At 28.9% G+C, this 26,127-nt stretch overlaps 1 protein-coding gene across 1 annotated transcript in view; it reads left to right on the top strand.

The window, feature by feature from the left end:
- Nucleotides 1–25,916, top strand: part of NK7.1 (homeobox protein NK7.1) — a 334,376-nt gene extending 308,460 nt beyond the window's left edge. Inside the window, exon 5 of the mRNA XM_075292004.1 lies at nt 23,161–25,916. Within this exon, the coding sequence (XP_075148119.1) occupies nt 23,161–24,609 (1,449 nt within the window). The 3' untranslated portion in view covers nt 24,610–25,916. The remainder of the gene's footprint in view (nt 1–23,160) is intronic.
- The last annotated feature ends 211 nt before the right edge of the window (nt 25,917–26,127 follow it).

Genomic DNA, 26,127 nt, shown 5'->3' with positions numbered 1-26,127 from the left:
TTTTTCGTTTATTTTTAAAGAAGTTTATAAAAATGTATTTAGTGCTCACCAATATAGAAAATATTTATAGCTTATTTAGATTAAAGTCTCTACTTAAAAATAACATCGAGAAATAAATCGAAACTAAGCGGGAAAATAGAATTTGGTGTCTTTTTCGAATGTCCTTCTAAGTGGACATCGGTAGTGAAAGGGTTGACATCTCTTGTAAGTGTGCAAGAAAATTATAAAATAACGTCTTGATTTGAAATCTTAAATCTGTAGAAGTAAAATCTGGGAATTTTACATTGAGTTTCAAGCAATTTTCATGATCAGTGCGCCTTCTACACCCTCAAGAAGTGAAGTCGGTCTATATGGAGGCAATATCAAATGGACCGATAAAAACTTCATCCGATACACGTTTTTGTGAGCCTAAAATACCAGAATATTTACAATTTCAGGCAAATCAGATAAAAACTACGGTTTATAGAAACCCAAGGAGTTAAATCGGGAGATCGTTCTTATGGGGGCCATAATAAAATATGGACCGATACTCACCGTTTTCGGCACACCTCTTTATGACCCGAAAATACCTCTAGATTTCCAATTTCAGGCAAATATTTAGGATAAAAACTTCGGATTCTAGAAGCCCAAGAAGTAAAATCGGGAAATCGGTCTATATGGGGGCTATACCAAAATATGGACCGATATATACCATTTTCGGCACACCTCTTTATGGTCCTAAAATACCTCTAGATTTCCAATTTCAGACAAATTGTATAAAAACTACGGTTTCTATAAGCCCAAGACCACAAATCGGGAAGTCGTTTTATATGGGGACCATACCAAAACATGGACCGATACTCACAATTTTTGGCACACGTATTTGTGGTCCTACAATACCTCTAGATTTCCACTTTCAGGTAAATTGAATAAAAACTGCGGTTTCTATAAGTCCACGAAGTAAAATCGGGAGATCGGTCTATATAGGGGCTATACCAAAACATGGACCGATACTCACAATTTTTGGCACACGTATTTGTGGTCCTACAATACCTCTAGATTTCCAATTTCAGGTAAATTGAATAAAAACTACGATTTCTATAAGCCCAAGACCCCAAATCGGGAGGTCGGTTTATATGGGGACTATATCAAAACCTGGACCGATATAGCCCATCTTAGAACTTGACTTGCCTGCAGACAAAAGACGAGTTTGTGCAAAATTTCAGCACGATTGCTTCATTATTGAAGACTGTAGCGTGATTACAACAGACAGACGGACAGACGGAAATCGTTATATCGTCTTAGAATTCCTCCCTGATCAAGAATATATATATACTTTATATAGTCGGAAATCGATATTTCGATGAGTTACAAACGGAATGACAAACTTATTATACCCCCGTCACCATTCTATGGTGGTGGGTATAAAAAGTGTTGTTCCACCAAGACAACGCACCGTGCCACAAGTCATTGAGAACGATGGCAAAAATTCATGAATTGGGCTTGGAATTGCTTCCCCACCCACCGTATTCTCCAGATCTGGCCCCTAGCGACTTTTTCTTGTTCTCAGGTCTTTAACCATTTGATTGCCACTAAGGCATGGAATTCGATTTTACGCTACCACTATTATTATAATAAGTTATGGTGCGATACACAAGCATTTTATTTACTGTGAAGTATTCGATATCGTCAACAATGGCCAGCTGTGACTTTCCTTCCACATACAACGTAATCACAATATTTCGCATCAACTGCATTCCGAATAATTTTCTCTCTAAAAATATCAGAAGTAAATGCTTTGAGTGCCTTTTAAACACTATAATGAGATGTGAATAAAATAAATATCATAATATTCGTATGATGATCTTCGTATCATCTTCCTTCTATAAACCAAAATTTTGTGAGAACAAAAATTGGCCCACCCTTACTATTAATTGGAAATCACTTGTAGCATCACATTGGACTAGTCTAATAAATAATATTTCGATCAAAGCAATTTTTACTTAAGTGCAGTCGCCTATAAATGTTATTGTTATTGCTCTTATTTTTATTGACCATTTAATATTAAATATGCATGTGTGTGATACCTCCTGATGATGATGATGATGGCGGTGGCGGTGGCTGTGTGGGGTTCCTTAAAACATCCATAAAATAAACACTCAATATATTTTCCTCCTCTTTTTGTTTTTGGTCTGGTTTTTTCATCACTTTTCGATGTTGAGTTAAAGGCAGGGTACAATGATGGCAATTGCATTTACTGCCCATGCTGCTGATAAAAACTAAAGCCATATAGACCAAATGGAGGATCAAGGGGACGAAACAAATAAAACGAAACGAAAACAACAACCGGCAGAAACGTTTAATGGATTTAATGGTGTGGCAGAAATTTATATGGTAACAAGTTGTCTGTTGCTCCCATTGTTATTGGCCAACCGTTGAGGTCGCCAACGGGTGTTGTTCCAGGATGAGTGATTCCGTTTCGATGATAAACAAAAGCAACTCGACAACCAGAAGCACCAGCAATTAATGTACCACAATCAAAAGGGAAGACATATATTGCATGTAAAATTTGTTAGTAAAATATATGGGATTAGGGATTCCATATGGTAAATTTTGAAAAATTGAGTAGTTAGATTAAAATCACAATCCAATTAATTTTATAATCGAACCTTTGAAAAATACACTCATCAAAGTTTCTGTAGATGCCAAGATTTAGACCTTCGCTTTTGGGATTTTGGTATTGTCCTCTTATGGGGACAGAGGGTGGTAATGAGTTAAAATAAAGTTTATAAGCTTTGCTTCAAAAATGTTTATACACACTACCATAGAATGGTGACGGGGGTATAATAAGTTTATCATTCCGTTTGTAACACATCGAAATATCTATTTCCGACAATATAAAGTATATATATTCTTGATCAGGAAGAAATTCTAAGACGACATAACCATGTCCATCTGTTATAATCACGATACAGTCTTCAATAATGAAGCTATCGTGCTGAAATTTTGCACAAACTCGTCCTTTGTCTGCAGGCAGGTCAATTTCGAAGATGGGCTATATCGGTCCAAGTTTTGATTTAGTCGCCATATAAACCAACCTCCCGATTTGGGGTCTTGGGCTTATAGAAAACGTGGTTTTTATCCAATTCGCCTAAAATTGAAAATCTAGATGTATTTTAGGACCATAAAGAGGTGTGCCAAAAATGGTGAGTATCGGTTCATGTTTTGGTATAGCCCCCATACAGACCGATCTCCCGATTATACTTCTTGGGCTTATAGAAATCGTAGTTTTTATCCAATTTGCCTGAAATTGGAAATAGAGAGGGAGTTTAGGAACACAAAGAGGTATGCTGAAAATAGTGAGTATCGGTCCATGTTTTGATATAGCCACCATATAGACCAATCTCCCGATTTTACTTCTTAGGATTATAAAATCCATAGTTTTTATTCAATTCGCCTGAAATTGGAAATCTAGGACCACAAAGAGGTATGCGAAAAATGATGAGTATCGGTCCATGTTTTGGTATAGCCTCCATATAGACCGATCTTCAGATTTTAGTTCTTCGGCATATAGAAACCGTAGCTTTTATCCAATATGCCTGAAATTGGAAGTCTAGAGGTATTGTAGGACCATAAAGAGGCGCGCTGAAAATGGTGAGTATCGGTCAATGTTTTAGTATAGATCGAACTCCCGAGTTTACTTTTTGGGCTTGTGGAAACCGTATCGATTTGCCTGAAATTATAAATTTACTGGAATTTTAGACTTTGAAAAAACGTGTATCAGATTTAGTTTTCATCGGTCCATTTGGGAAGGCCTCCATATAGACCCATTTCACTTCTTGAGGGTATAAAAGGTGCACTGATCATGAAAATTGCTTGAAACTGAATGGAAAATTCCAGATTTTAACTCTTGTAATCATTTTAATAATGGGGGTGAAAATCTACAGATTTTAGATTTTAAATCAAGGCGTTATTTCATCATTTTCTTGCGCGCTTACAAGATGTGTTAGTGATTCCTCTATAACTCAAACAAAAATGGTTCTTATAAATCCAGAACCTAGTCCTCATAGGCAAAATCCTTCAATTTGTCTTCGGGAAGTATACTAGTTGAACTGCTCTGCTTGGGAGAATATCACCCCCCTAAAATGTCAAAGGAAACTATAATATTTGATTATTGTAAGTATTAAATTTAGGTCTCTAATTTTGGAATTTTCCTTAAAGTAAAGAAAGTCATTTTTGATTCAAAGAAATCGTCCTTAAATTATCTGAACTATGGAATCTTTATATTAAGGTTTAGTGATCCTAGATTTAAAGTTCCTAAAAAATGTCTTTATTTTAAAGAACCCGCATATATGGCCCGGAATCAATACCAAAATCTTAAAATTCTTAAGGGAAGGTCAAAATCTTTCTATCCAAGTAAACTTTCTTTGCTCGACTCCGACTCCAGCATTTTTCATCACCCTCGACACCGACTCCGGGTAATATAACTACATCTCATTTTAATACTACTAATTTGTAGTTCTATTGTGGGGGGTACCGTAAATGGATCAATATCGTATTTATTTATGAGTGCAAAAAAGATCTTAATTTCACATTTGATGCCAATAGAACTCTATATTTCAAATTTAAGGCAATGTCGGTTAATAAATAAAATAATGATATAAATACACACCATAATATGAGAAGATACCAACAGTCTTCAGTATATGTATTTATAGACAATTAAAGAAAGTTCAAAGTCGGATGGGGTCATTGTATTATACCCTTCAACACATTGGAAATTATTGATACCATCTTAAATCCTTTAAATTTGTTTCGAGCTATATAAAGGCTTATATTCCCATGTGCATGAATTTGACAAAATTGTATACACTTCCACAAAATCTATGTACTTAAAATTTAAATCTAACGTTTTGGGACGAAAAACAATTTTAGTAAAAAACAAATAAGGAAAGCCTGAAGTCGGTCGGGGCCGACTATACTATTCTCTGCACAACTTTGTATTTAGATCTACATTCCAATAAAATCTAAATTCTTAAAATTTTGAGAAAATTTGCTAAAGAAATAAAATTTTGAGAAATTTTTTTATAGAAATAAAATTTTGACAAAATTTTGTATAGAAATAAAATTTTGACAAAATTTTGTATAGAAATAAAATTTTGACAAAATTTTCTATAGAAATACATTTTTTATCAATAGAAATAAAATTTTGAGAAATTTTTTTATAGAAATAAAATTTTGACAAAATTTTCTATAGATATAAAATTTTGCAAATTTTTCTAAAGAAATAAAATTGTGCAAAAATTTTCTATAAAAATAAAATTTTGCAAAATTTTCTAAAGAAATAAAATTGTGCAAATATTTTCTATAGAAATAAAATTTTGACAAAAATTGTTCTATAGAAATACAAGTTTGCAAAATTTTCTATAGAAATAAAATTTTGACAAAATTTTCTATAGAAATAAAATTTTGACAAAATTTCCTATAGAAATAAAGTTTTGACAAAATTTTCTATAGAAATGAGATTTTGACAAAATTTTCTATAGAAATGAAATTTTGACAAAATGTTCTATAGAAATGAAATTTTGACAAAATTCTCTATAGAAATAAAATTTTGACAAAGTTTTCAATAGAAATAAAATGTTAACAAAATTTTCTATAGAAATAAAGTTTTCACAAAATTTCCTATAGAAATAAAGTTTTGACAAAATTTTCTATAGAAATGAAATTTTGTCAAAATTTTCTATAGAAATGAAATTTTGACAAAATTTTCTATAGAAATAAAATTTTGACAAAGTTTTCAATAGAAATAAAATGTTGACAAAATTTTCTATAGAAATAAAATTTTGACAAAATTTTCTATAGAAATAAAGTTTTCACTAAACTTTCTTTGCTCGACTCCGACTCCAGCATTTTTCATCACCCTCGACACCGACTCCGGGTAATATAACTACATCTCATTTTAATACTACTAATTTGTAGTTCTATTGTGGGGGGTACCGTAAATGGATCAATATCGTATTTATTTATGAGTGCAAAAAAGATCTTAATTTCACATTTGATGCCAATAGAACTCTATATTTCAAATTTAAGGCAATGTCGGTTAATAAATAAAATAATGATATAAATACACACCATAATATGAGAAGATACCAACAGTCTTCAGTATATGTATTTATAGACAATTAAAGAAAGTTCAAAGTCGGATGGGGTCATTGTATTATACCCTTCAACACATTGTGGACCAAAATTATTGATACCATCTTAAATCCTTTCAATTTGTTTCGAGCTATATAAAGGCTTATATTCCCATGTGCATGAATTTGACAAAATTGTATACACTTCCACAAAATCTATGTACTTAAAATTTAAATCTAACGTTTTGGGACGAAAAACAATTTTAGTAAAAAACAAATAAGGAAAGCCTGAAGTCGGTCGGGGCCGACTATACTATTCTCTGCACAACTTTGTATTTAGATCTACATTCCAATAAAATCTAAATTCTTAAAATTTTGAGAAAATTTGCTAAAGAAATAAAATTTTGAGAAATTTTTTTATAGAAATAAAATTTTGACAAAATTTTGTATAGAAATAAAATTTTGACAAAATTTTGTATAGAAATAAAATTTTGACAAAATTTTCTATAGAAATACATTTTTTTATCAATAGAAATAAAATTTTGAGAAATTTTTTTATAGAAATAAAATTTTGACAAAATTTTCTATAGATATAAAATTTTGCAAATTTTTCTAAAGAAATAAAATTGTGCAAAAATTTTCTATAAAAATAAAATTTTGCAAAATTTTCTAAAGAAATAAAATTGTGCAAATATTTTCTATAGAAATAAAATTTTGACAAAAATTGTTCTATAGAAATACAAGTTTGCAAAATTTTCTATAGAAATAAAATTTTGACAAAATTTTCTATAGAAATAAAATTTTGACAAAATTTCCTATAGAAATAAAGTTTTGACAAAATTTTCTATAGAAATGAGATTTTGACAAAATTTTCTATAGAAATGAAATTTTGACAAAATGTTCTATAGAAATGAAATTTTGACAAAATTCTCTATAGAAATAAAATTTTGACAAAGTTTTCAATAGAAATAAAATGGTAACAAAATTTTCTATAGAAATAAAGTTTTCACAAAATTTCCTATAGAAATAAAGTTTTGACAAAATTTTCTATAGAAATGAAATTTTGTCAAAATTTTCTATAGAAATGAAATTTTGACAAAATTTTCTATAGAAATAAAATTTTGACAAAGTTTTCAATAGAAATAAAATGTTGACAAAATTTTCTATAGAAATAAAATTTTGACAAAATTTTCTATAGAAATAAAGTTTTCACTAAATTTCCTATAGTAAAAGTTTTGATAAAATTTTCTATAGAAATGAAAAATTTTAAAAAAATTTTCTATAGAAATGAAATTTTGACAAAATTTTCTACAGAAATAAAATTTTGACAAAATTTTCTTAGAAATAAAATTTTGACAAAATTTTCTATAGATATAATATTTTGCAAAATTTTCGAAAGAAAAAAAATTTGCAAAATTTTCTATAGAAATAAAATTTTGACAACATTTTCTTGAGAAATAAAATTTTGACAAAATTTCCTATAGAAATAAAGTTTTGACAAAATTTTCTATAGAAATAAATTCTTGAAAAAATTATCAATAGAAATAAAATTTTGCAAAATTTTCTATAGAAATAAAAATTTTGCAACATTTTCTAGAGATATAAAATTTTGCAAAATTTTCTAAAGAAATAAAATTTTGACAAAATTTTCTATAGAAATGAAATTTTGACAAAATTTTCTATAGAAATAAAATTGCGACAAAATTTTCTATAGAAATAAAATTTTGACAAAATTTCCTATAGAAATAAAGTTTTGACAAAATTTTCTATAGAAATAAATTCTTGAAAAAAAATATCAATAGAAATAAAATTTGTAATGTATAATTAAAATTTTATAATTAAATAGAAATAAAATTTTGCAAAATTTTCTATAGAAATAAAAATTTTGCAAAATTTTCTAGAGATATAAAATTTTGCAAAATTTTCTAAAGAAATAAAATTTTGACAAAATTTTCTAAAGAAATAAAATTTTGACAAAATTTTCTATAGAAATAAAATTTTGACAAAATTTTCTATAGAAACAAAGTTTTCACAAAATTTCCTATAGAAATAAAGTTTTGACAAAATTTTCTATAGAAATGAAATTTTGACAAAATTTTTTATAGAAATGAAATTTTGACAAAATTTTTTATAGAAATAAAATGTTGACAAAATTTTCTATAGAAATAAAATGTTTACCAAATTTCCTATAGAAATAAAATATTGACCAAATTTTTTATAGAAATATAACTTCTACAAAAATTTTTATACAAATAAAATTTTGACAACATTTTATGTAGAAATAAAATTTTGACAAAAATTTCTGCCAATATTCAAAGTGAAGTGTTTTAAAATGTTGAGTTTATCTGGAGTCGGAGTCGAGCAAAATTTTTACGACTCCGACTCCAGCAAAATCTTCAGACTCAGACTCCGCCTCCAAGACTCCGACTCCAGCAAAATCTTCAGAATCCGACTCCACAGCCCTGGTCATTTAGTCGGTTTCTCGATTTTATTTTGTGAAGCTCCAAAACACACCACCTTAATTGTATTTGGTGAAAAATGGCATCATCACACATCAAACTTAATACACACCACGAAAAATAACTCAAATCCGAGCATTTGACTCCATTATGAGGCAATTGTCGACAATTTTCATAAATTTTCGAACCAAATGCATCATAATAGAAAATGTTAAGGAAAATTGTAAATAAAACTTAATAATTTCCATGAACTAAACTAAAGTTAAATTGACTTTAGTGTCACTAACAATTTCTCAATTTGTTGTATAGCTAAAAACAATTTATCAAGTCACCTATTTCTTCTTTTCCTTTGGGATTTTCATCATTAAGGCATAATTCCCCCTTTAGTAGAAAATACGAGCGATTACGGTCAAGATACTCTTATACACTTAATAAGGCCAATGTAGGGCATAAACATATTTCAAATTTTCCCCATACATCTATCATCGCTGCCATTAAGTCGAAAAAGAAAAATGTTTCATAAATACACAAATTAAAAAAAAAACAAAAACCATACACTTCAACATAAAATATCATCCGTCTTATATTTAAAAATATATATTTTTAATTTTACCTTGTTTCATCTTTCATCTATGACTACAATTTCATTTAGAATGTCTAACAGTGTTTAGATATTTTCCTATTCCATATAAGAATTACTCGCCACATTATGCTCTACAGGCGAAAATTCATGAATGATATTTTCCGACCCCCATATTCATGCTGTGTTTTTATTATGGCCTATAGTGTATTTAATTAATTTAATTTCATGCGCTTTGTGTTTTTATTTTAATTTCTCCATGCGATATTTGTTTATTGATTTTGTTTAGAAATTCATAAAAACATGAATCGTAAAGTATCCATCAAAATAAGGAAATCGCCAATAGCTATATCTGAATACAAAAGTATTTTTATTTGAATAGTGTGTTTTGTATAGCAAAAGTATTTGAAGGTATTCATTATTTATTTACACGCAGAGAACTGAAGTGAGGCGTTTGGAAAATGAAAATGTTTTCACTTTTTGACTTTTTCTTGGATATTAGAAATTCGAACTCGATAATTGAAGATGGATTTTGCCAATATTAGACTGATTGTGGTTTAGTACTAAATAATCAAGCCGTGACAGTACTCTTTCAAAGGAAAACATATAATATTGGAGATCCTACGACATTTTTTTAGTTTTGTTTATTTTATTGCAGAAGAAGAATTCACTTACTTTTAATAAAAACAATATTTTAAAACTATAATACGACGTTAGTATTACCTATTTTTGAAGATTTCTTATCTTTAATCCAAAGAACGAACATCTCAGTTAATTTAAATATGATTTTTGTAAATCAAATATGTTTTTTTTTTTACTTTAAGGGAAATTTGGCTTACATCAAAGACATACGACAACGGAGGGACACAAATTTCATAGATTCATATTCTAAATTTAAAATTAAAAGAATTCTTAAAGCAAAGCTTAATATTTTGTAAATTGTGTATCCTAAAATTTAGGTTACAAAATCTTTTAAATTAGGTCAATAATTTTTATATCTTCCACCATAGGTATATTAACTTTGTCATTAAAAGTATATATATTCTGGGTCGCAGTGAAATTCTGAGTCGATCTGAGCATGTCCGTCCGTCTGTTGATATCACGCTAACTTCCGAACGAAACAAGCTATCGACTTGAAACTTGGCACAAGTTGTTGTTATTGATGTAGGTCGGATGGTATTGCAAATGGGCCATATCGGTCCACTTTTACGTATAGCCTCCATATAAACGGACCCCCAAATTTAGCTTGCGAGGCCTCTAAGAGAAGCAAATTTCATCCGATCCGGCTGAAATTTGGTACATGGTGTTAGTATATGGTATCTAACAACCATGCAAAAATTGGTCCACATCGGTCCATAATTATATATAGCCCCCATATAAACCGATCCCCAGATTTGGCTTGCAGAGCGTCTAAGAGAAACAAATTTCATCCGATCCGGCTGAAATTTGGAACATGATGTTAGTATATGGTCTCTAATGACCATGCAAAAATTGGTCCATATCGGTCAATAATTATATATAGCCCCCATATAAACCGATCACCAGATTTGACCTCCGGAGCCTCTTGGAAGACCAAAATTCATCTGATTCAGTTGAAATTTGGTACGTGATGTTAATATATGGCCTCAAACACCCATGCAAAAATTGGTCGATATCGGTCCATAATTATATATAGGCCCCATTTAAACCAATTCCCAGATTTGACCTCCGGAGCAAATTTCATCCGATCCGGCTGAAATTTGGTAAATGGTGTTAGTATATGGTCTCTAACAACCACGCAAAAATTGGTCCACATCGGTCCATAATTATATATAGCCCCCATATAAACCGATCCCCCGATTTGGCTTGCAGAGCGTCTAAGAGAAACAAATTTCATCCGATCCGGCTGAAATTTGGAACATGATGTTAGTATATGGTCTCTAATGACCATGCAAAAATTGGTCCATATCGGTCCATAATTATATATAGCCCCCATATAAACCGATCACCAGATTTGACCTCCGGAGCCTCTTGGAAGACCAAAATTCATCTGATTCAGTTGAAATTTGGTACGTGATGTTAATATATGGCCTCAAACACCCATGCAAAAATTGGTCGATATCGGTCCATAATTATATATAGGCCCCATATAAACCAATTCCCAGATTTGACCTCCGGAGCATCTTGGAAGAGCAAAATTCTTCCCATTCGGTTGAAATTTGGTACGTGATGTTAGTATAGGTATCCAACAACCATGCAGGAATTGGTTCCTATCAGTCCATAATTATATATAGCTCCCATATAAACCGATCGCCAGATTTGACCTCCGGTTCCTTTTGGAGAAGCAAAATTCATCCGATCTGGTTGAAATTTGGTACGTGGTGTAGTATATGATTTTTAACAACCATGCCAAAAGTGGTCCATATCAGTCCATAATCATTTATAGCCCCCATATAGACCGATTCCGAGATTTGGTTTTGGAGCCTCTTGGAGGAGCAAATTTCATCCGAGTGAGTTGAAATTTGTGGATGACAGTCTTTCGTAGAAGTTTCTACGCAATCCATGGTGGAGGGTACATAAGATTCGGCCTGGCCGAACTTACGGCCGTATATACTTGTTTCACTTCAGTCCATCACTCTAAAATAAAGAAATTGTAATTAAAAGAATGTTCATAATCTTTGATTACATTTATTTTCATTTAGGACACGAATCTTTGAAATGTATGTTCCAAGCCAAAGAAAATTTGTTGGAGTTAAAGAAATAAATCTCAAATTCAAAAACGCCATATATCAAATTTCATCAAAATCGGTTAATAATTGAGATCAGTATCCTGCGAACAACAAATACAAGGACAGACGGACGGACGGACGGACACCAAGGGCTAGATTGAGTCAGGAGGAGATTCTGAGTCGATCCGTATATATTTTATGGGGTCTAAAATCAATATTTCTGGTAGGCCACTATGTGGTTTAGGGTATAAAAATATAATTAATTGATCCAATTAATTTTTTAATTGAAATGTCTTCAATCACGCAAATGATAGTATCAATTAAAAAATTAATTGACAGTCAATTAAAAATTAATTGATCCATTAAAAAAATTAATTGATACTATTAATTTGGGTGATTGATTTTTATTTCAATTAGAAAAAATGTTGAATCAATTAAATTTTTAATTGAATATTTTTTAAAACTCAAGATTTTAATTGGAAAAATTTTCGCGAGTTTTTTTCTGTGTGGTTAATTTTATTATTATTTTATATGTTTACTTTGAAGTATCTTATTTGGATTTTTAAACCGCATAGAAGAAATGATTTTTGAGTTAAATCACGAAATTAATTGATCAAATTAATTTTAATTGAAATTGCCCCACCAATCACCGGCAACAATGAAAAATTAATTGAATCAATAAAATTAAAAATGTAATTGTTTAGTTTTGTATTTAAATTTCGTTTTCATAAAAAAATGAATTAAGCCAATTAATTTTTAAATTTGTTTTTTTTTCAAATTCAATTAAAATGTTAATTAAAAAAAATATTGTTGAAATTTTTTTCTGTGTTACATTTATTTGTATGTGATTAAAATATTATAGTAAATTTTACAAATATATATATAGTAAAATTTACAAATTTAAAGAAATAATGAATAATATTTTGTGAGAAGTACGAATTTACAGTACAAGTGTAATCAAAATTTCCATTTAATAATAAATTACTTATCAATTTATACTAAGTAACCTACATGATTATTTGGTAATGAAAGGATTTGGTGGGTAATATTGTGTATATCTGTTGCTTAAAAATATAGATTAGAACATGTTTTTTTTTATAAAATAATAAGTCAATATTTTCTTGCAGTGTCAATGAGGCTAAAATTGGAATTCAACAAACAATTGTTTTCCTGTTTATGAACATTACAATACCCTTAGGAATATAGAATAAACATCAACATCAGTCAGCTTCGTTTAAAATCGTTCTTTTTTTTAATTTTTTTGTCTATACCACAAAATTTTATTGCTTTCAATCTGCCATCGATAGAAGTCATACAGAGTTGATGGAGCTCTTAAGCATTGTAAGGTTTTGTATTTTTTTATTGGTAAATATGATAATAAAATATTCTTTATGGAATGGCAGCATTCCCGTTAATATAATTGACTTGGTCATTAAAATGAAAATAATGGAATGAGGTAATGTTTCAAACAATTATTGCAACACTTAAATTGACTATAAAGGCAATCACAAAACAAAATCAATAAGTTTCTGGGGGAAAATTATTTTGCAATTGTTATAAAAACAAAAAAATTTATTTGTTTTTTCTTTTTAATATAATAATAAAATAACCATAAAATGCTCTTGTCTATCTATAAAAACAATTCACTATTGAGTTCTACATTTTTTTTTGGCAATTAGCCCTTAAAAGCTAAACCAATTGTAGTACAAATTGAGAATATCACTTGTTTTTATAGTTCTACTTAAATAAACATCTGAAATGAATTATTGCCTAAAACACCACTCAAAGACTTAACTAAGAAAAATATATTATTTTCTTTGTGAAATCTATAGTAAAAATAGGCGTTAATTAGTACAGCGACACAAGAGAAAACATAATTTTGTTGTTTATTTTCAAACACACAAAAAAAAACTTAGAAAAGAAAATTTGCTATAGCAGTAGCATGAAATACATTTCCTGTAGAAACCAAATCCCCCAATAGCATCACATCAAAATTGAATGTAGACAACGGGCAATATCTCCCTGATATCTGTTCTTTTGAGTAGAAAATGGAAAATAGATTTCCCCGAAAAAAAAAAAAAAACAAAAAGAAACAACACCATACAAGCGCTCATATCTATTGGTGTAAAAAATGAAATCAACTTAATGAGATAATGTGAATGACGAATGTCTGTCAAGCAGAAGAACATTTCATCCTGCCATAGAGAACTCAAAATCTCCTCCGACCCTTCCATATACAATAATAACTCAAAAAACATTTTTTGAAAGAAACCTAATGCTTTGAACGAGACATCAAAAGATATGAACTATTCCATAAAACCAAAAATTAGGCCGACCGAAATTAAATTTGAAATTTATAACAGAAAAAATAGAAAATTTTGTCAAAATTTTATTTCTATAGAAAATTTTGTCAAAATTTTATTTCTATAGAAAATTTTGTCAAAATTTTATTTCTATAGAACATTTTGTCAAAATTTTACTTCCATAGAAAATTTTATCAAAATTTTATTTCTATAGAAAATGTTGTCAAAATTTTATTTCTATAGAAAATTTTATCAAAATTTTATTTCTATAGAAAATTTTTGTCAAAATTTTATTTCTATAGAACATTTTCTCAAAATTTTATTTCTATAGAAAATTTTGTCAAAATTTTATTTCTATAGAAAATTTTGTCAAAATTTTATTTCTATGGAAAATTTTGTCAAAATTTTACTTCTATAGAAAATGTTTTAAAAATTTTATTTGTATAGAAAATTTTTTAAAAATTTTATTTTCTTAGAAAATTTTATCAAAATTTTATTTCTATAGAATTTTTTGTCAAAATTTTATTTCTATAGAAAATTTTGTCAAAATTTTATTTCTATAGAAAATTTTGTCAAAATTTTATGCATATAGAAAATTATGTAAAAATTTTATTTCTATAGAAAATTGTGTCAACATTTTAGTTCTATAGAAAATTTAGTCATAATTTTATTTCTATAGAAAATTTTGTCAAAATTTTATTTCTATAGAAAAGTTCGTCAAAATTTTATTTATAGAAAATTTTGTCAAAATTTTATGCATATAGAAAATTATGTACAAATTTTATTTCTTTAGAAAATTTTGTCAAAATTTTATTTCTATAGAAAATTTTGTCAAAATTTTATTTCTATAGAAAATTTTGTCAAAATTTTATTTCTATAGAAAATTTTGTCAAAATTTTATTTATAGAAAATTTTGTCAAAATTTTACTTCTATAGAAAATTTTTTAAAAATTTTATTTTCTTAGAAAATTTTGTCAAAATTTAATTTCTATAGAAAATTTTGTCAAAATTTTATTTCTATAAAAAATTTTGTCAAAATTTTATTTCTTTAGAAAATTTTGTCAAAATTTTATTCATATAGAAAATTATGTAAAAATTTTATTTCTATAGAAAATTGTGTCAACATTTTATTTCTATAGAAAATTTAGTCAAAATCTTATTTCTATAGAAAATTTTGTCAAAATTTTATTTCTATAGAAAAATTGGTCAAAATTTTATTTCTGTAGAAAATGTCAATATTTAATTTCTATAGAAAATTTTGTCAAAATTTTATTTATATAGAAAATTTTGTTAAAATTTTGTTTCTATAGAAAATTTTGTTAAAATTTTATTTCTATAGAAAATTTTCTAAAAATTTTATTTGTATAGAAAATTTTGCCAAAATTTTATATCTATAGAAAAATTTTTCAACATTTTATTTCTACAGAAAATTTTGTCAACATTTTATTTCTATAGAAAAATCTACCAAAACATCAAGAATTCTACCAATCTACCAAACAGTAAAAAATATACCATTTAGGTAGAATTCTACCAACTGTGACAACCGTGCTTTAAAGCCCTCATGTAATCAAATCGGCTGATCGATTTGAAATGTGTTTCAAGAAAAAAATATTTTTAAACAGTTTTCTCGGCAAACATAAACATACTTTCCGAAATGAGATATAAAATTTCCGTGATATAAAATTTCCGAAATGAGATATAAAATTTCTGTTACATGTTCCCCGGCCAAACACAACATTATGCTTTTGAGACATGTTTGAGGTGATCCTATTCCTTTACAAGTGTGCAGAAAAAAAAAACGAATTTGTGTATAATTTCAGTACGATAGCTTCATAATTTAAGGCTAACTATAATGTGATTAGCGCAAAAATCGAATTTTCACTACAACTATTAAATAATCACAAACAATGTGTGTTTTGTTGTAAGTAAACGCCTTAGAAAAAATTGTATAGCCTTCATTAAATTAAAGTTTAAGGATTTCTCGTAGGATTTAATGGTGCATTTTTACATACTTGTTATAATTATTTTGTCTGCAGAATGTAAGCTAGAAGCAAATTTCATTGTATTTATTAAACGGTTTCATTGGTCCCATTTTAATGATGAATTTTGTTCGTAGGGTAGTAATACTGAACAGAATGTCCCATATGTGTATAGAAAAATTAAAACCAAATGTTGGAATAAAAATCAAAATATAAAACATTTTGCGGATGTATCGTTTAGTCCCTTCATCTTCATCATCAACACCAGCAAAATCAGCCCCATAAACCTCATCAATTTTTTAAGTACTACATCATTTTTTTTTTAACCAAAATAATGTGTGGTATGCATCTCCGTCCCATCGAACTGAACCATATGTTCTAAAAGACCTCCTGGCCACCTATCCCCTCTTGGCCACAAAACCGACCCTTGGATAACCAATGGAATCTATTTTGAATCACACACTTAATTAGTGCTGTGTACAGCAAGTACAAAAATTGACTCTATTGAATACTTATGCTATGTAGCTAAAGCAGCTACTTCACTCTGTGAAGAAATATTTTCCCAAAAAAAAAATATTAAATGAAAAATCATTCACAAACCAAAACAAAATTCTTCTTCCAAAAAGAACATTCTTCACACTCTACCTTTTGTACGCACGCCAACATTTTGCTGTCATGTCTTTGTAGCCAATGTTGTCTGCTTTATTATTTTTTTTCCTATTCTTTTTGGGCCATTGTGAAAATGTTAAGTGATGCCAAAATGAAAATACATTTACCTTTTCGCAGTCTTAAATATACAGAATATGGTGGGCGAGTTTATCAACGCAACGAAAAAAACTCTGCTAAAAACTCTATTACAAATATTTGTACATTTACAGAATGCATAAAATTTCCATTTTAAGCCATGTGTGTTTGAGGGTGTAAATAAAATTCGTAGTTTCAATGTGCTAGAAGTTAAATTTGGGAGATAGGTCTATAGAGAGCTATAAAATCCCATATTAATCATTTTGAAAATATCAATTTGCGAATAACGGTTTCTAATTGCATGATTTCATTAACACCATATATAGATAAAATAGAACATTTGGTCAAAATTTTATTTCTTTAGAAATTTGATGAAATTTTTATTTCTATAGAAAATTTTATCACAATTCTATGTCTATAGAAAATTTTGTCACTATTTTATTTCTATAGAAAATTTTGTCAAAATTTTATCTCTTTCTTTCTTTTTATTTTGTCAAAATTTTCTTTTTATTTTGTCAAAATTTTATTTCTATAGAAAATTTTGTCAAAATTTTATTTCTATAGAAAATGTCAAAATTTTATTTCTATAGAAAATTTTGCCAAAATTTTATTTTTATAGAAAATTTTGTCAAAAATTTATTTCTTTAGAAAATGTTGTCAAAATTTTATTTCTTTCTTTTTATTTTGTCAAAATTTTCTTTTTATTTTGTCAAAATTTTATTTCTATAGAAAATTTTGCCAAAATTTTATTTCTATAGAAAATTTTGTCAAAATTTTATTACTTTAGAAAATTTTGTCAAAATTTTATTACTTTAGAAAATTTTGTCAAAATTTTATATCTTTCTTTCTTTTTATTTTGTCAAAATTTTATTTCTATTTAAAATTTTGTCAAAATTTTATTTCTTTTAGAATTTTGTCAAAATTTTATATCTATAGAAAATTTTGTCAAAATTTTATGTCTACGGAAAATTTTGTCAAAATTTTATTTCTTTAGAAAATGTTGACCAATTTATATTTCTTTCTTTCTTTTTATTTTGTCAAAATTTTATTTCTATAGAAAATGTTGTCAAAATTTTATTTCTATAGAAAATTTTGCCAAAATTTTATTTCTACAGAAAATTTTGTCAAAATTTTATTACTTTAGAAAATTTTGACAAAATTTTATTTCTTTCTTTCTTTTTATTTTGTCAAAATTTTATTTCTATAGAACATTTTGTCAAAATTTTATTTCTATAGAAAATTTTATCAAAATTTTATTTCTATTTAAAATTAAGTCAAAATTTTATATCTATGGAAAAGTTTGTCAAAATTTTATTTCTATTTAAAATTTTGTAAAAATTTTATATCTATAGAAAATTTTGTCAAAATTTTATTTCTATAGAAAATTTTGTCACAATTCTACGTCTATAGAAAATTTTGTCAAAATATTATTTCAATAGAAATTTTTGTCAAAATTTTATTTCTATTTAAAATTTTGTCAAAAATTTATATCTATAGAAAATTTTGTCAAAATTTTATGTCTAATTAAAATTTTGCTAAAATTTTATTTCTATAGAAAATTTTGATAAAAAATTTATTTCTTTCTTTCTTTTTATTTTGCCAAAATTTTCTTTTTATTTTGTCATAATTTTATTTCTATAGAAAATTTTGTCAAAATTTTATTTCTATAGAAAATTTTGTCAAAATTTTATATCTATAGAAAATTTTGTCAAAATTTTATTTCTATAGAAAATTTTGTTAAAATGTATTTCTATAGAAAATTTTGTTAAAATGTATTTCTATAGTAAATTTTGTTAAAATGTATTTCTATAGTAAATTTTGTCAAAATTTTCTTCCTATAGAAAATTTTGTCAAAATTTTATTTCTATTGAAAATTTTGTTAATATTTTGTTTTTATAGAAAATTTTGCCAAAATTTTATTTAGTTACTTATTTATTTATTTTTTTATGAATATTTTTCAAAATCTACCAAGACATCAAGAATTCTACCAATTTACCAACCAGTAAAAAATCTACCATTTTTGATAGAATTCTACCAACCGTGGTCATCAAAGTGGCAAAATGGCTTCGACAATTGATTCAAGCTCTTGCAAGTGAATAGATTTTAATGGAGAATAGTTTGAAAAACAATAAAGCTATTTTCGATGATTAATATTTATGTTTGATCTGTAATCCCGAAAAAAAGCAGAGCCATATCATTGAATTACAGCCCCATTTTGAGCCAACTGCCCTTTGGCTAATGGCAACCAACGTTAAACCTTTTCAAAGTCGCGATTTTCAAAATTTTAAATAGGGGCATCAGATTTTATTTTTATACGGAAAATAAAAAAATTGCTGTATCACGTAAACGAAGATTTTTTTGTTGAGTCACGACTGTATCTGTATTAATGCGTTTAGGGTATGGCAAGGTGTAGTACGTTTAACATTTGATTTGATATGGTTATCAAATTTGGTGGTTATCAAACATGTTCTTTAAGAGAACTATAGTCTCTAATCGTTTTTATTTGTTTTTTAGAATTTTTTTAGCATCAAAAAAAATTTCGTTTGACTGAAAGCTCTCTTTTCAGTGTATTTCTACATTCACTTTTCAATGAGCATTAAATATTTCCTTTAATTGGATTTTCAAGATATTCCCAATCTCTATCCCTCCATATGCGTATCTAATCTTGCACATAATTACATCAACAATTTGATTACATCTCACAAAAAAAGCCAAAAAGACGCAACGGGAAAATGGAAAAAACAACGCCCTATAGACGAATCGCATTTATTTTCAATGATTTTTTTCACTACATATTCTGAAATTGTATCGAGTTGAAATGAATGGCAGAAAGAAAACCCATAACATGAAATATTGAAATGAAAACATGAAATTTGAATTTGAAATTGAAATATGAGGTTTGCAAGATGAAGGGAGAATGTTTGTGTGTTCTCACTCAACCCAAATTTCAGGCTATACGAAATATTTCTCGCAAATGATGTTGCTTTCGTTCAGGCCTCGACGAATGATGAGGGCAATGATGATGAATTTTCTTACCAAAAGGAAAATGGCGTGTTAATGCGTAACGATTGATAAATTTTTAATGATTCGTGTTATGTTAATTAACGATGAGTTACAAAATACTTTGTTCGACACGCTGCTGTTGCTGTTACTATTGCCACTGAAAATGCAAAATTGATAGCGGAAAAAAGAAATTGTTTTCAATACTTGAACATAAATGTGGCACCAGCAAGATTGAGATCATAATTTATGAGCATTTGAGTTGGTGTTTTTTTCGGGATGCTGGGCTACATTTGAAATTATAATGGAATTATAAATTTTCATACTGTTTACCAATTTAAGCGATGAATTGAGGATACACGCAAATAATTTATTTCTTTTTCGGGGAAGGAGATTTTAAACAAACAAAGTTTTCTTTTGTTGTTACAATTGTCTTTTGGTTTTAGTCAGGCAAAGCAAGTCCGTCGGGGACGAATGTGGCAAGTGTCCTTCGGCTATAAGAACTCATTATAGACAACTAAAAGGAGTCTTAGTAGATGTCTAAGACAAGGCACTGTAGACGACTGGAAGGATCCTTTGTAGGCGAGTCTTTAGATAAGGCTGGGATGAGTATTTATAGATGAGTCTATAAGACTCGTTATAAACGAGTCTATAAAGACTCTTCACAGACTCTAAAGACCCGTTGTTGACGAATATACAAAGACTCGTTACTCATTGTCGCTTGACTGAGAAGTGGGCAAGGGAAATTGGTCTAGGGATAAATCATGCAAATACAGAACTAGTCATGTACCGCAAAGAACGCAAAATTTCCACGATTAAGTCCATCTCCTTAGGGGTATTGAAATCACGGTTGCCACTCGAGCCACAAATAATCAACCAAAAATTTACAGAAAATTTAAAAATAAATCCAAAAAATATCATTTTGGAAAATTTTATTTCTATAGAAATTTTTTTAAAAATTTTATTTCTATAGAAAATTTTTGAAGAAATTTATTTCTATAGAAAATTTTGTCAAAATTTTATTTCTATAGAAAATTTTTTAAAAATTTTATTTCTATAGAAAATTTTTTAAAAATTTTATTTCTATAGAAAATTTTGTCAAAGTTTTATTTCTATAGAATATTTTGTCAAAATTTTATTTCTATAGAAAATGTTGTCAAAATTTTATTTCTATAGAAAATTTTGTCAAAATTGTATTTCTATAGAAAATTTTGTCAAGATTTTATTTCTATAGAAAATTTTATCAAAATTGTATTTCTATAGAAAATTTTGTTAAAATTTTATTCCTATAGAAAACTTTGTCAACATTTTATTTCTATAGAAAACTTTGTCAACATTTTATTTCTATCGAAAATTTTGTCCAAATTTTATTTCTATCGAAAAATTTTTTTTAAATTTTATTTCTATAGAAAACTTTGTCAACATTTTATTTCTGTAGAAAGCTTTGTCAACATTTTATTTCTATAGAAATTCCTGCCAAAATTGTATTTCTATCGAAAATTTTGTACAAATTTTATTTTTATCAAAATTTCTGTTAAAATTTTATTTCTACAGAAAGTTTTATCAAAATTTTATTTCTATAGAAAGTTTTAACAAAATTTTATTTCTATAGAAAATTTTGTCAAAATTTTATTTCTATAGAAAATTTGTTCAACATTGTATTTCTATAGAAAATTTTATTTCTATAGAATATTTTGTCAAAATTTTATTTCTAGAGTAAATTTTGTCAAAATTTTATTTCTTTAGAAAAATTTGTCAAAATTTTATTTCTATAGAAAATTTTGTCAAAATTTTGTTTCTATAGAATATTTTGTCAAAATTTTATTTCTATAGAAAATTTTGTGAAAATTTTATTTCTATCGAAAATGTTAAAATTTTATTTCTGTAGAAAATGTAATCAAAATTTTATTTCTATAGAAAATTTTGTCAAAATTTTATTCCTATAGAAAACTTTGTCAACATATTATTTCTATAGAAAACTTTGTCAACATTTTATTTCTATAGAAATTCCTGTCAACATTTTATTTCCATCGAAAATTTTGTCCAAATTTTATTTCTATCGAAACAATTTTTTTTTTTAAATTTTATTTCTATAGAAAACTTTGTCAACATTTTATTTCTATAGAAAACTTTGTCAAAATTTTATTTCTATAGAAATTCCTGCCAAAATTTTATTTCTATTGAAAATTTTGTCCAAATTTTATTTCTATCGAAAATTTTGTTAACATTTTATTTCTACAGAAAGTTTTATCAAAATTTTGTTTCTATAGAAAATTTTGTTAATATTTTATTTCTATAGAAAATATAATAAAATTTTTATTTCTATAGAAAATTCTGGGAAAATTTAATTTCTATAGAAATTCTTTCAAAATTTTATTTCTGTAGAAAACTTTGTCAACATTTTATTTCTATAGAAATTCCTGTCAAAATTTTACTTCTATCGAAAATTTTGTCCAAATTTTATTTCTATCGAAAATTTTGTTAAAATTTTATTTCTTTAGCAAATTTTATTAAAATTTTATTTCTACAGAAAATTTCATCAAAATTTTATTTCTATAGAAAATGTTGTCAAAATTTTATTTCTATAAAAGTTTTATCAAAATTTTGTTTCTATAGAAAATTTTGTCAATATTTTATATCTGAGAAAAATTTTGTCAAAATTATATTTCTGGGAAAATTTTTGTCAAAATTTCATTTCTATGGAATATTTGTGAAGTACCTCTTAGTTGAAGAGGAATATTTTGCTAAATCTACGTTAAACATAAAAAATTCTACCCAACAGTGGTAATCTCTTTGGTAGAAATTTTTTGTAGAAATTGCATTTGTGAGTGTGCTAAATTCATAGGGGTTATTTTCGACAGAAAGCTGAATTTGAAGCTTAATATTGAAGAAAGGGCGAGAAAACCCACGGTAGCTTTATACTCATGCAAAAAGGCAATAGGAAAAAAGTTGGGACTAAAGTCAAAAATTTTGCATTGGCTTTTCACGGAAGTGGTAAGACCCAGTCGGCTGCAACAACGGCTGTTAACACATTCACCAATGTGGTATCACAATGGACTGAATAGTCTAAGTGAGCCTGATACATCGGGCTGCCACTTAACCTAACCTAAACCTAACTTAACACATTCCCAAATCTATTATTGTTAAAAATATATAAACTCCTAAATGTATGCAACATATTTGGTTTTAATTAGGCTAACTTATTTTAACCCAAAAAATGGGCCGTCTAAACAATATCTTATGAAAAACTCTTTTTTTAATCTCATTCCAGGTTAAAATATGGTTTCAAAATCGCCGTACCAAATGGAAAAGACAAGATAATGTTACCAACTCTGAGGCAGCCGAAGTTAAATCGGCCAATTCGGGTAAAATAGCAGCTAATACGACAACTACATCATCACCGATGGCAGCTACTACCACTACTGCATCGACATTATCCTCAAAAACAACGATAGAAACTAGCAGCACCAGCAACATTGCCAACGATAAAACGGTAATACCAACCATAGCGAAGAACACCCCATCAAATGGAGGACCAGTGACCACAACATCAGCAACATCATTATCAAATACTGAAGCGATTGTTACAACACCAACTCTAACAAAGAAGAATTCCTCTCACAATGCCAATGGGAATAGCAACGGTGGTACTCTTAGTAGTTCTAGCAGTGGTGGAGCAAACAACTTGCCGAATACAGAAGGTAAACGCAGCAGCACCATTGCAAATGAATTAAGTGCAAAATTAACCGCTAAACAAGCGACAAAAATCAAAAAACAATTGAACGCTTTGCTGGAGAAAACCTCAAAAAATGCTATAGGTTCAACAAAGCAAGATAGTCGCACTCCCACAGACAATGCCACAACGGGAACGGGGGCGCCTGCATCGGGCAAATTAGCAAATAATGCGATTTCATTGGATAACAACAATGCCTCCAGATCCACAACAAATGTACCAGCGACAAACAAACAGGTGCACAATAACAACGGCAATCATCATCAGCGTTCGCATCATCACCATCACAACCACCACCATCGCCATATACCGCATCATCATCATGCAATTCCATTAACGGTCGAGCCTGCAGCACCATTGGAACAGACTGAAAAACTCGAAATCAAACTGGAAGAGTCGCCACAACATCGTGAACTACAATTAACATTGCTACGTGCAGCCGCCCATGGCGGCCATCAAAGTCCACACTATGGAGAAATGGATTTCGAAAGCAAGTTGGCAGCATCGAAAATTTCAAATGCTTTGGCCATGGCCAAATTGGGTTCAACCGAAAATCTCCTGAAAAAGGCTAAATCATCAAAAACCGATAAACTTCAGGCAAAAGAATTTAAATTGTCGGAAGTGAAAGAAACAAAGGATGTTGGCGCTACTACTAACACCATAGCAAAAAAGCAAGGTGTTGTCCCATCTCCATCTTTCACGATGAATGGCGAAAACAGCGATGATAATAAAATGCAGTGTGATGATCATCATCAGCAGGAGCAGCAGCAAAGAAGAGGCGATGATGAAAATTTAAATAGTGACGAAAAAGAGTTTTTACCTTCTCCCATGGAATGTGAAGAAAATTCCTCAGAGAACAAAAATGAATTAAAGACATTAAAGAAGGAAATCGAAGACAGCGACAAACAAGGGGAGGAGAATAGTCCAGCTGTTAGTAACTCCGTAGTCGATGATAACGACGATGATACTGAAATGCAAGAAATTTAAAATTTAATGAATTCTTCGAAAAAGATTATCTTGAAAAAGATCTTCCAGTCAAAAAAGAAACAAACAAATTGTGTGCCAAAAATTGTATGAAATGAAATTATTAACTAAGTCTAGAACAGATTAGGTAGGATATAGGAAAAACTGACAAATGATAACGATGAAGCTTACACTAGAATGTTTGTAATCGACCATTGTTTGTGGCGAAATTATTTGAAGATTTCTATATTGAGTTATAAAATATTTTATGTAAGAACATCTTGAATTGCCGGGTTCGGAAGGGAGAGGCCGGGTTGCCGAAGGGAAAGGTAATTATTTATTTAAGTATATACAAGATCTTAGCCCGGAACTAGTCCCGCCTAGTCCCCTTAGGCAGCCGTCTCTCGTCAGGTGGTGGTCTTTCACTCAGCACAATGTTGCATTGGTAGGAATCTATAGCCTTATGAAACCCTGCCGTGTGTGCCGCCCTCAATGCCGTCCTTATTCCCCAATCACTGTAGTCGCCGACCAAGCAGTCTGTATATCCTGAAATCGAAATTAATAAGCTTGGCTCGTTCGGTTGTTACCCTCCTGGAAGTGACATAGTTTGGGTGGTTTATCCCTCTGCACTTTATCAGGTGATGGTGGGTGAGGAAATCGCAGCGTTGTCTAACCGAGAGCATTTTGGACTCATGTTGCAAATGCTGTTCTGGTGTTATGGAGTGACATCTGCAGCGCAGTATTTTGCACCGTTTTAAGATTTCTCCATTGGGTATAATCGATAATCTCCCAAGTGATACCAGCCAATGCCTTCAGGATTTTGTTTCTGCTCCCAACGTTTCAAGCTAAGAGGAATAGACTATCGAAGGTCACAGCAAGAACCTTGGAGTTCTTGTATGTGGGGATACTATGGTCATGGATGTGTATATCGAGTTACAGGTCCACTTCCTTGGTTCGGGATGTGGAAATGGTCGCCGTCAATTTAGGAGCAAAAAGTTTCACAATCCTGTTCATAAGGGTAGGAAGGTAGTCTTTGATCTTCATATCAAGCCCCTCGATGTCCCTATGTGACTAGGTTATAAAGTGGAAGTGGAACTCCTGCCAGGTAAAAGTTTAAAAAGAGGGGGGCAGAACAGAACACAGCCTCGAGATACGCTTTGTTTATTACTCACATGCGAAGATGTCTTTCCTCTGAATTCCACATAGCACTGCAGGCCATATAGTGCGCCAACCGTCTCTTAAGGTTATTAGAGAGAGAACTTCCCATAATATATCCTAAGAGGGTATATTCACTGTATCAAACGCTTCAGACAAGTCCAATGCTATGAGAATCGAACATTTATTTGGTCTCTTACTATTCTATCCCTCTGCAATGTTATCTGTTAATTCTTACAATGCAGTAGTCGTACTGCTGGCCAAGCGTAAACCCTGCTGATGTTCTACCAATATTATGTGTTCTGTGATGTAGGGCAGTAAAATAGCTTTCAGAATCTTCGTAACAGTGGGAATAAGAATGCATTCGCTACACGGGTGTCGGAGTCA

The sequence above is a fragment of the Haematobia irritans genome, chromosome 1, assembly GCF_050003625.1.
Source record: "Haematobia irritans isolate KBUSLIRL chromosome 1, ASM5000362v1, whole genome shotgun sequence".
Lineage (NCBI taxonomy): Eukaryota > Metazoa > Arthropoda > Insecta > Diptera > Muscidae > Haematobia > Haematobia irritans.
The sequence above is the reverse complement of the archived record's forward strand: the minus strand, read 5'-3'. Positions and strand labels throughout refer to the sequence as shown.